The sequence below is a fragment of the Hippocampus bargibanti genome, linkage group LG16, assembly GCF_051943395.1.
Source record: "Hippocampus bargibanti isolate YZ-2025 linkage group LG16, ASM5194339v1, whole genome shotgun sequence".
Taxonomy (NCBI): Eukaryota; Metazoa; Chordata; class Actinopteri; order Syngnathiformes; family Syngnathidae; genus Hippocampus; species Hippocampus bargibanti.
The window spans coordinates 3,885,136-3,897,427 of NC_142749.1; the positions used below are offsets into that span (position 1 = coordinate 3,885,136).

Genomic DNA, 12,292 nt, shown 5'->3' on the forward strand with positions numbered 1-12,292 from the left:
CCACACAAATGAATAAGCTCTACAGAACAGTAGTGATCTACCAGACACACATCCGCTTCTTCTCTAACTTCCTCCATATCCTGCTTGAAAAACCCAGAGCAAATCCAGTCGATGGGGGATGGGCACAGATTACATCTGGATACAGAGGGAGTCGTATACGTGGGAAATATGCAACACGAGTGTTCAGTTGACATATTTCTTATCCCCGGATGAACCAGCTGGGAGGATACGGCACTATGAACACGTTTGTGTTCTTTGCAGAGATCAGAGATCAGAATCAGAATCAGAATCATCTTTATTGCCAAGTATGTAGAACACACAAGGAATTTGTTTCCGGTAGAACACGCTGCACTAGTATCGTCGTCAAAAAAAAGATGAATGAATACATACAAGTGGATATTGTTGAACCTAACGACGTGACTGCTAATAGTATATTTTTAAAAAGTAAAATCAAGAATAAAGAATCATGATTCTTGCATTCAAGACAATGCATACGGATGGATTAACAGGCAAACTATGATAAGACTGTAAGACTGGTTGGGGGGGGGGGGGGCAGGATACATTTCACTAGGTGCATTGCTTTCTTTTGATAAGTTTCCTTATGGAGTTTGTTGTCAGGACCTCAGCAGACCACACAAACATAAGTATATACCTTCATTTTGCATTATATACATTAATATAATTTCAGATTTTTTAGTTTATGCATTCTGTTCCTATGCACGGTTGGAATTTTGCCATAATGTTGCTGTTGAGTATTGTGAAGCCATGAACTGTGCTTCCCATCAGAAAAATAATTCACAAATTTGAGGGCTGATCTCAAATTGATACCAAAAATCAAATCACATTTTAAAAACCTCAGTCTAAACATTCTCCTCTCACTGCGAAAAACAAACAAACATACAAATAAAAAAGGAAAACAGTGCGGCCAAATGAAACTGGAATAAAAGTAAACTCATCAGTCAATTTCAGGAAATTAGTTTCATTTTAGTTCACCAGCTGCAGATGCTCTTGTACATCTGCAGTTTAGGGCTTTAAGGGCCTGGCAGGGGGGAGGGTTCTTCTCCCATTGCGCTTGGGGACATGGGCGGGACATGTTGGAAACCAGACTCCAGTGCAGAGATTTTTGTTCACTGAAAACTGACCAAGAATCCCTGCAACTCTTTCACAAAAGTCTATTCTTCAGGTATTAGGGAAAAAAACTCATATACAGTACTTTTTGAAATAGTTTGTGTTGCATTTGGAAACAGTTTTGGAACAATCAGTGGAATTACTCAAAAGGCCTAATAAGGTAAGACAGAATTATAAATAAAGGGGAATACTGTGAGGAGTGTCCGACTCCCGAATATTGCCCAGGCATGTGAAAAGAGATCTCAATTTCAGATTTGGGATATGCACTGGTCGTGCCATTTTAGTGAAAGAATTGTGCATACTTATAAAACGTTTTTTTTTTTTTTTTTTTGTAAAATGCAATCATCATTATTGTTCATTGAAAAGTATCACGGTGTGGCATCTATACAATTATCACTGCAGCCTTGTAATCAAGCAGAATATGGGAAAAAAATGGACTTATTATTTCCATTTCAACTTTATTTTTCTTATTTCACATATACTTAAACATCAAAGGAATAATCATTGATGTTCTCAACCTATAAAATGAAAAAATTGAAGTGTTGGCTAAAATACTCCCATCTGCTGTCTACGTGGCTGTTATGCAATACTTGCCTTGAGAGATCCCTAAATGGCATGTGTAACCTGGTATCCTAGATATTATTTTTGGAATATAATCACAGAATGAAAACTTGTATTCTCTAGAGCAGAGGATTTGGAGCAGCTCTTAATTGTTCTGTTTGAAATACAGTAAAGTCTCGTTATATCGATATTCAAGGGAGTCCGAAAAAATATCGATATAACGGGACTATCGATGTATCCGACCCTGTTTGCATGTAATTTTCTCCGTGCGTGCATAGAAATAGTATCGATATAACCGGGAATATCGATATATCCGATATCGATATAACGAGACTTTACTGTATATCCATTTCCTGCATCTTCTAAGTTATCATTAATTCAATGTAATGCAGTCACTAAAACATGATTTTTTTAAACATAAAATTGCTAAATGGATTCCAACAGAATTTTTATGATTGTTTGTCTTATTATTTTCTTATTATTTTCTTATTGTAACTTCAAGAATAAAGAATCATGATTCTTACATTCAAGACAATGCATACGGGTGGATTAACAGGCAAACTGATAAGACTGTAAGACTGTGGTTGGGAGGGCGCAGGATACATTTCACTAGGTGCATTGCTTTCTTTTTAATGTTGGGTGTCATTTACTTGGCATATGTAACTTAGAGAAAATAATACTCAAAAATAAGCAGAGAAATAATCCATGCAAACTATTTCACCTTTTTATTTTCGTTATCTTTTAGGTTCTCACTGAATAGATTCTCCATTATGTGGCAAAATGTGGTCGCACTGGCCCTCCTGGCTACAGCAGCATCGGCTGCCACGGCTGCTTCTGCTGATAAAGTGCTGAGTCAACATGCCACCACATTGGCTGACAACAGTGCCAATTTGGCTTTCAGTCTTTACGAAAATATGGCGAAGGAGAAGAATGTAGATAATATCCTTTTTTCTCCTGTGGTGGTGGCTTCGTCACTGGGTCTATTGGCTCTAGGGGGAAAAGCCATGACGGCTTCTCAGGTAAAAACTGTTCTGAATGCAGCCAAAGTACCAGACGAGAAACTGCATTCTGGCTTGGCTGAACTCCTGACTGAGGTGAGCGACTCCACGACACGTAACGTCACCTGGAAGATAAGCAACCGCCTATATGGACCCAACAACGTCAACTTTGCCGACACCTTTGTGAAGAGCAGCAAAAAACATTACAATTGCGACCAATCCAAAATGAATTTCAAAGATAAGAAAACATCTCTCAATGCCATCAATGAATGGGCTGCGAAATCCACTGATGGTAAAGTCCCAGAGGTCTTAAAGGATATTGAAAAGACTGACGGTGCTATGATCATCAACGCTATGTTTTTCAAACGTAAGTATGAATTTTGCTTCCAAAATATCATCCATCGATCCTCCGTACCACTTTTGAACTCTGTGCCTATCAGAATCAGAATCAGAATCAGAATCAGAATACCTTTATTCGTCCCGCAATGGGGAAATTTGCAGTCCACAGCAGCAATTGAAGAGGGATGGGGTTGGGGTGGGAGTGAAAGGATAGAAAACAAGATATTCTAAGCATAACAAAATAAAAATGTCAACTGTATACTGTGCAAATGTAGAAGTGCAAAAACCGTTCTATAAACAAGACTGTACATAGTGCAGAATCAAGAAATGCATTTAGATATATTGCAACAACCCATATTTACAGGTGTCCAGTTTTTTTGTTTTTTTTTTTCACATGTGATCATTGGGAATTGTGAAGCCTGACAGCAGTCGGTAGGAACGAGCGGCGGTACCTCTCCTTCTTGCAGCGCGGGTGTAATAGTCTCTGGCTAAAGGAGCTACCCAGAGCTGTCAGGATGGGCAGGAGGGGGTGGGAGGGGCTGTCCGTCATAGCTTTTAGTTTAGCTAGCGTCCGTCTGTTGCCCACCTCCTCTAGAGAGTCCAGCGAGCAGCCCACGACAGAACTGGCCCGCTTGACAAAGCGCTCCAGTCTTTTTCTGTCCCGGGTGGTGATGCTGCCTGACCAGCAGACAATGCCATAGTGGATGGCTGATGCCACCACAGAGTCATAGAAAGTCTTTAGGAGTGACCCCTGAACTCCAAAAGACCTCAGTTTCCTGAGGAGGAAGAGGCGACTCTGTCCCTTTTTGATTAGGGCATCCGTGTTCTTTGTCCAGTCCAGTTTATTGTTTAGAGTAACACCCAGGTACTTGTAGGAGGTCACCCTCTCAATGTCCGAACCCTGGATGTTCAATGGTGCAGGTGACGATTGTTTCCTGCAGAAATCCACCACCAGCTCCTTGGTTTTGCCGGTGTTGATCTGGAGGTGATTCTGCTGGCACCAGTCCACAAAGTCCTTTGTCAGTCCCCTGTACTCCCTATCGTCTCCCTCTGTAATGAGGCCGACAATAGCTGAGTCGTCAGAGAACTTCTGAAGGTGGCAGGTTGGGGTGTTGTAGTTGAAGTCCGAGGTGTAGAGGGTGAAGAGGAATGGAGCCAGGACTGTTCCCTGCGGCGCTCCGGTGCTGCAGAGAAGCCTGTCCGACTCACAGTTCTTTACCCTCACGTACTGTGGCCTGTTTGTGAGGTAGTCTGTAATCCAGGATGTGAGGTGATGGTCGACTCCGGCATGCTGCAGCTTGTCCCCCAGTAGACTGGGCTGGATGGTGTTGAAGGCACTGGAGAAATCGAAGAATGTGATCCTCACCGTGCTCCCAGCATTCTCCAGGTGCAGCAACGCCGTATGGAGGAGGTAGATGATGGCATCCTCCACACCGATGCTGGGCTGGTAGGCAAACTGCAGCGGGTCCAGCGATGAGCTTGCCAGCGGTCGCAGGTGGGCGAGGACGAGTCTCTCCAGCGTCTTCATCAGGTGAGACGTCAGCGCCACCGGTCTGTAGCTGTTGAGCTCTTTGGGGTTGGCAATCTTGGGCACTGGGACCAGGCATGACGTTTTCCACAGCTGTGGAACTCTGCCCAGCTTCAGGCTCAGGTTGAACAAGTGCTGGACAATGTCACACAGCTGGTCGGAGCAGGTCTTGAGGAGTCGGGAACTGATGTCATCCGGACCTGCTGCCTTCCTCACCTGCATCCTCCTCAGTTGGTTCCTCACCTGCGCAGTTGTGACAGACAGGCAGGAACCAGGAGGCAGAGTGGCGGCTGAGGGTGTGGCAACGGTTGGGAGGGCAGATGTTGGTTGTGGAGAGCTGGTCGTGAGAGGGGGCAGGGAGGGTAAGGCCACAGTGAGAGTTGGTGCAGGTGCAGCTACAGGTGAAGTTGACGGTGGGCCGGGGGCTGCTGGCGTCTTGTCAAACCGATTGAAAAAGCGGTTGAGTTCATCTGCCCAGTCCTTGTCTTTTTCGTTCAATGTCACTGGGCTTTTGTGGCCTGAGATGTTTTTCAGGCCCTTCCAGACACCAGCGACATTGCTGGCTTGCAGCTGCTCCTCCATTTTCATCCTGTAGGCCTTCTTCCCCTCTCTGATCTTCCTCCTCAGTTGGATCTGCACGGCCTTCAGTTCCTCTCTGTTGCCCGACACAAAAGCCCTTTTCTTCTCCTTCAGGAGGACTTTTATGTCGGGATTAATCCATGGTTTGTTGTTGGCAAAACACCGCACAGTCCTGGTGGGTACGGTGTTTTGTTCACAAAAGTTAATGTAGTCTGTGATGGTGTTGGTGAGTGAGTCAATGTCTTCCCCATGAATCTCAGTAAAGAGCTCCCACCTGGTTGAATCAAAACAGTCCCGCAGAGCTTCTTCAGCTTCTGTGGACCATCTTTTGATCGTGCGGGTCACAGCTGGTTGCCTCTGGACAAGGGGTTTGTACACAGGCTGGAGATAAACCATATTGTGGTCTGCTCTTCCGAGAGGGGGGAGGGGGGAGGGTTTGTATGCATCCTTGGCGTTTGAATAAAATAGGTCCAATATGTTATTGTCTCTGGTGGCACAAGTTACATACTGTGTGAATGTTGGGAGGGAGAATTTCAGGGAAATGTGATTGAAGTCCCCTGAGATGATAAACAAGGCGTTGGGGGACTGGGTTTGCAGCTTGTTTACAACAGATATGAGGGCATCGGAGGCAGCGCCGCCATTTGCCGTAGGGGGAATGTACGTCGTCACGGCTATGACGTGTGAGAATTCCCGTGGCAGGTAACGCGGCCGGAGGCTAACGGCTAGCAGCTCGATGTCCCGAGTGCAAAGTTTTTCCTTCACCGTGATGTGCCCAGGATTGCACCATTTGTCATTCACAAATACAGCAATCCCCCCTCCTTTCTGCTTACCGCTGCCTTCATTTCTGTCCGCTCGTACGAGTTGGAAGCCCTCCAACTCTGCATGGGCGTCCGGAGTGATTGCCGAAAGCCATGTCTCCGTGACGAGTAGCAAGCTGGCTTCCCGGTACTCCCTCTGATGTCGCGTTAGCGCCGCCAGCTCGTCCATTTTATTTGGGAGCGATCTCACGTTCCCCATGATGACGGACGGGAGAACGTGTCGGTATTTCCTCGTTCTTTTGCGGCGATCTTTCCCGGCCCGACATCCTCGTTTCCTCCTCTTCAATTCATCGGGGATGTCTGGTGCGGCGGCCGCTAGTCCGCTATTAGCCCGCCACGCTAGTAGCTGGTCTCGACTGTAAACAATGGGATTCCGCGTGCGCGTGGATTCCCCGTTCACAGGAGCGATGAAAAAGTAAAAAATAACGGCGATGAGCAAAAGAAAAGATGCCCATCTCCTCTTCGTAGGTTTATGGAACGAGATTAGGCAAAACAAAAACGGGAAAGTAAAGAAGTGAAAAAGTAGGCAAGAAAGGGAGAGAGCTGCTGCGGAGGCAGCCACACAGGGGGGCGCCATCTTTATTCTTTATTCTATCATGAACGCTTTAAAGGCACCAATGAGGTAAATGTCTGAAAGGTGCAAGGTCTAGGCTGTAAGGATGTTTTTTCTTATCTGAATCAGAATCATCTTTATTTGACCAAGTGTGTCGAACACACAAGGAATTTGTCTCCAGTAGAACACGCTGCTCTAGTATCATCATAAATAAAAAATAAAAAAACATGACAAATAAGCATGGAAGGTAAGTGGTACTTCTCAGGAACCACTGTCCAAAGTATAAAGCAGAGCTAAAGTGATCAGTGGTAGAATGAAATATGATAACAGTTGGTGCAGAAAATCAGTGAATCATTTTAAAGTGATCAGTCATTGTATTTGTAGTACAACACGTGTGCACTTATGCAGATGTCCTTGAGCGCCTCAAAGTGTCTAGTGCTAGCTGGAGATTATATTGGTCGTAACAGTGGTGTGAGTGAGTACAGAGCTAGAACTACATTGGTTATACCAGGATGCTGTTCCACGGGTATGTGCAAAATTGCAAAGAGGCACGATACAGTTTCGTTGGGTTACTGTTTAGAGAGTTAAAGGCTAGGGGTAGGAATCTGTTTAAACGTCTGCTGAATTTGGTGCACATCGATCGGTAGTGTCTGCCTGAGGAGTGTAGCTGGAAAAGGAGATAAGCAGGGTGTTGAGGGTCCAGTCGCATTTTTTTCCGTGCCTTTGTCTTGGTTCTTGCAGTGTGCAAGTCCTCGAGAGTGGGTAGGGTGGTGCCAATGATTTTTTTTTTTCCCGCCGCCCTCACTGTCCGTTGAAATCGTATTTTGTCCATTTTTGTGGCGGTCCCAAAGCAAACCGTGATGGAAGAACACAGGATTGATTTGATGACTGCTGTGTAGAACTGTCTTAGTACCTCCTGTGGCAGGCCATACTTCTTTAGGAGCCTCAGGAAGTACATCCTCTGTTGGGGCCACATATGTCTTTCTTGACCTGCCTCAGCAGTTCACAGTATTTGGGACAAAGTTTGAAAGTGGAGATGACGTCAAGAGCTATGAGTGAGAGGCTGAGACAACAGTCCAATCATTTTTTTGGGAGGGGGATATGGAAGCTTGTACACAGATGGGGAAAAAGTGTGTGAGTGCTGGGAGATGATGTTTAAAAAAAATGAAAGTTAGCCTCTCTCTGCATTAGAATTACTTATACTGAAAAATTAATCTTATTTATTGATTGACCCTCGTCGATATTTTTTTCTCAGCTCACTGGGATGAGGAATTCCATCATAAAATGGTTGACAACCGTGGATTCATGGCCTCCCATAGCTACACTGTCTCGATCGAAATGATGCACCGCACAGGTAGGCTAGCATTTGTAGGTGCTGTAGAATTGCAAAATATGCACCAACTTAAATTAATTATAATTTTATTGCCAGTGTGGCCTGTAACTTGTCAGAAACTACACAATGTTTTCCAAAATAAAAGCAGATGTTTGAAAATGGTAAAGTCATATTTAAGTGTTGTTGAAGCAACCAAATGTATGCTGGATGAAGGATATTTAGACTACACCAATTTACTTTTTTAGGTTTATTTGACTTTTATGAGGACGTAACCAATAAGCTGTCAATTCTGAGCCTGCCATTGGCTCATAAGAAATCTACTTTGGTCTTCATCATGCCGCACCAAGTGGAAAATTTGGACAGAGTTGAGAAGCTGTTGAACAAGAAACAGCTGGATATTTGGCTAAGCAAGCTACAGCAGACAGCAGTGGCTTTGTCTTTGCCCAGAGTTAGCATGGAAGTCAGCCATAACTTGCAGGTAAGAGTCAACTTCAGAACTACAATAGAAATATTTCATAGTTCATCTTACACACTCTGTCCACTTAGAAACATCTTGAGAACTTGGGCCTGACAGAGGCAGTGAACAAATCCAAAGCGGACCTGTCCAACATGTCTGGAAAAAAAGATCTTTACCTGGCGAGTGTCTTCCATGCAGCAACGATGGAGCTGTCCACAGAAGGAAATGAGATGAACACCACCATATTTAGCAGTGACAAGTTAAAGTCGCCCAAACTGTTCTACGTCGACCATCCTTTCATCTTCTTGGTGAAGGACCAGAAGACAAACTCCGTCCTATTTATTGGCAGGATGGTGAGGCCAAAAGGTGAAAAGATGAGAGATGAATTATAACCACATCCTCACTTGTCTTTGTGTGTGTGTGTGTGTGTGTGTGTGTGTGTGTGTGTGTGTGTGCGCGCGCGTGTGTGTGTGTGTGTGTGTGTGTGTGTGTGTGTGTGTGTGTGTGTGTGTGTGTGTGTGTGTGTGTGTGTGTGTGTGTGTGTGTATGCATTGCTGAAAGAATGTGCGCGCGAGAGAATAAGTTAGTTAGTTACATAAGTACATTCCTGTCACACACTGATACCATTCCGCAAGCATCTGAAGAGTAATGTGTTGTCGTTCACAGAATCCATTCAGGCTGTAACATTTGGTTTAATGCTGTAAAAATGACAAACTACTTGAATCGAACAAGCACAATGAAAGGCCGTTAATTATGCCAGGCTAATATGGTTACTGATGTGGTTATCAATGTTGTTAATTTTAACCACCTATGAAAAGGGTATCGTGTGGAGGATGACTGTTCTTACTTTTGCCCCTCCTATTGAATTTGATTTGGTTCACATTGGATAGATGACAGCTATCCCTGTCAAATAAAATTAGAATTGAAAAAAAGATCATCAAGTGTTCCGTTGTTGTCACAACTTTTCGAAGAACAGGAATGAACAGGAATGAGAAGAAAAAAATATTATTATATTTAACCTATTTAGTGCAGGCATCTCCTCCGCGATTATGCATCCAAGGTTTCTGCGTTTGTTGAGGGAGTTTAGCCTTAGGCATGTTTGTGGAATGCAGGTTTTCATGAGAATTTGAACAAAGAGGTGTTTCTACGTTCTAGTTAAGACATTTTTCCAAGAGCTCACACTATGTGATACAGAATATGCTAATCATAACAAGCATAGTTTTGTGACTTCATGAACACCTCAATGAGGGGTAACCATGGGCGGCTGTGCAGTCATCATTTGTTATCATACCATCAAATTCACACATTACCAGAACGATCTTCATCACACTCATTGCAATTAAGTAGGAACAAATGAAAGAAAAAGCAATATTTTGCTGAGCGCTGTGGTGGCCAGACATTAAGTCCTGTGGTTAGAGGTCCTGATGTCACTCACTGGAGGTCATGACAGGGCATACGTAGAGACAAACAACCATCCTCAATCACACCGTCACTTAGTCGCAACCGATCCCACTCTGTCCTCACACAAGTCAGGCAAGTGCACCATGAGCGACTATCTCATATCACATCATGCATGTCCGTGGCCCGAGTGAGGACATGTGATTAGAAAATGGATGTCTATAATCATAAAATAAGACAACTTTCCAATGGTGAAGCCATACACTTCACATGATGCTTAAAAAGCGTATTTGTTGTTGAAATAAATGTGCTCTTTATTTGCTTTGCCAGAGGTTGGCATGTGATTCCAGGAAGAACAAAGGAATATTACAAATGAAATATTAACTCCTGAGCGAGTTGCTTGTTCTGTAGCCACAAAGGGACATAAGTCTTCTTGTGCCGGTCCCAAAATAAATACAGAGGGTTGTGTCAGAAAGGGCATCCGACATAAAAGCTTGGCCAAAACAAACATGCGGATCAAACCTCTAAAGATGGAGGTCACTGATTTGCTGTGGCGACCCCTTGAAGGGAAAAGCCGAAGGGAAAAGAAGAAATATTAACTTCAGGAAAAAGCAAAAAAATGCTCTTTCAATACTTCTTGCTTTCCCTTTCTCTTACTTTCGTCACTTTGCTGCTTTGAAATGTAAATTTCTCCAATGTGAGACTATTAAAGCCTATTCCAATCCAATCCAATACTGCTGTAACGGAATCGAAAAGGGAGCCGGAGGAAAAGAATGCAAAACAAACTCCTCACGGGAAAAAACTACAATGTATTTTGTTTCCTGGTTTATGCTCAATAAACATACTAAAACATTAGATAAAGGCTCATGTTTGACTGTCAATTTAAATGAAAAATTGGTGATAGCTCACGATACTTAAATGGATATACCAATACTTCCTCCTGGTGGTCGCAAGAGAAATTGCTCTTCCCCTTCGTGAACGTTGTGTGACTTATTATCTTGAAATTTTCAATTTTGAAATTTGTGGGGGGAAAGAACATCACCATAATATTAATGGATCTTAAAGACATGGAACTCGTCGATGTATTTGTGTGAATTATTTTAAAACAAATCGGTCCCGATTATGCCCCACACACACACACACACACACACACACACACACACACACACACACACACACACGCACACACACACACACACACACACACACACACACACGCACACACACACGCACGCACACACACGCACACACACGCACACACACACACACACACACACACACACACACACACACACACACACACACACACACACACACACACACACACACACACACACGAGAACTCCACGAACCGCTACTGCGATGTAATATACTTAAAATGACACTAGAGGGTATCCAAAACACCAAACAGTGATAGAAAAACGTCACAGACAACAAACGGCACTGGTTTGCATGTGCCCCTCATCTCTGGGGAAGAGGGCGCCTCGAGCTCCAATAGGCCGCGGACGGTCGCCGGGAATGGGACTACAATTCCGTTAGTGGCCACACAACCTCCTCCCGCTTCCATCATGGCTCCCTCGTTGGACAGGCAAGGATACTGGGGGCTACCCACCTCCACGCTCGACTGGTGTGAAGAGAATTATGTCGTCTCCTACTACATCGCGGAATTTTGTGAGTAACAGTTAAACGGACGACATAAAAGAAAAATGGTAAAAGCTGGGGCGGCTGCAATGACAACCTCATTGACCTCATTGAAACTACGGCGTCAATATTACTTGGAGTTGTATTGTGTTGGTCATTGTTTAATTTTTTAAGAGACGCGATTTAAACTCGATATTCACACGACATTACAGCAGAGTCGGCGTTGGAAAATGAGTCCGTCCCACGCGGAAACATGTTTTGCTTCTTTTTGTTCCCCATAATAGCTCCACGGTTCCATGCACAATGGTTTGATGTGCATTCATGCTGTATCATTATTTCACGTTATTTCAACAGATTTGTCATTTCAGCTCGGAACGTGCACATGTTCCACGACCCTGACACTAAAAAGTAATAAAACCCTCTTGTAAAAACAGGTTTGTCAAGAAACAATAGTCTGAACACTTAGACGCGCAAGATTTGCACTGGCATTGATGTCCTCTCGATAACAACCCATTCTTAATATGTATACTGTTTTTTTACAACCATTGGTCACTTCATGAGATACACTTGTTTATCATGGTCAATTAGTGCCAAAGTGCGGAGCTACGAAACTGTCTCCACCCTAGAACTACAATAATACATTAATTAATACATGACTCCCATCTTTATTAAACTGTGCTGCTGATCAGGTATGCTTTTGTCATACAAATAAATACCCGAAACGGTAGGTTACAAAAATGGTTCGAGTCCATTAAAATCATACTGACAGTTGGAACTTTTGTTTATACCGATGGCACAGGGCGTTTTGTCATTATAACGGTCACTTAGGTAACAATGCCTGTTATGCAGTATTATTTCAAGGTGTTGTGGGGGGTAAAGACTACTGCCTTGATCTACTGTATGTCCTCTTTCTGCATTATTCATTGCAAAGTAAAATAATTATAAATGCATTCACAGTT

At 43.6% G+C, this 12,292-nt stretch overlaps 1 protein-coding gene across 1 annotated transcript; it reads left to right on the top strand.

Moving 5' to 3' along the window:
• Positions 1 to 1,106: 1,106 nt before the first annotated feature.
• On the top strand, positions 1,107 to 10,555 carry serpinh1a (serpin peptidase inhibitor, clade H (heat shock protein 47), member 1a). The gene is made up of 5 exons (XM_089017280.1): positions 1,107 to 1,288; positions 2,435 to 3,054; positions 7,760 to 7,858; positions 8,083 to 8,315; positions 8,384 to 10,555. Exons 2-5 carry the CDS (start codon positions 2,460 to 2,462, stop codon positions 8,684 to 8,686), a joined length of 1,230 nt encoding a protein of 409 aa, XP_088873406.1. The 5' UTR covers positions 1,107 to 1,288; positions 2,435 to 2,459; the 3' UTR covers positions 8,687 to 10,555.
• Positions 10,556 to 12,292: the final 1,737 nt, after the last annotated feature.

What these genes read in the sequence shown, in the direction of transcription:
- serpinh1a (XM_089017280.1), top strand. Translation starts at nt 2,460, where the DNA reads ATGTGGCAAAATGTGGTCGCACTGGCCCTCCTGGCTACAGCAGCATCG. An exon ending in CAACGCTATGTTTTTCAAAC is followed by an intron (nt 3,055 to 7,759) that starts GTAAGTATGAAT and finishes TTTTTTTCTCAG; the next exon opens with CTCACTGGGATGAGGAATTC. An exon ending in CGAAATGATGCACCGCACAG is followed by an intron (nt 7,859 to 8,082) that starts GTAGGCTAGCAT and finishes TTACTTTTTTAG; the next exon opens with GTTTATTTGACTTTTATGAG.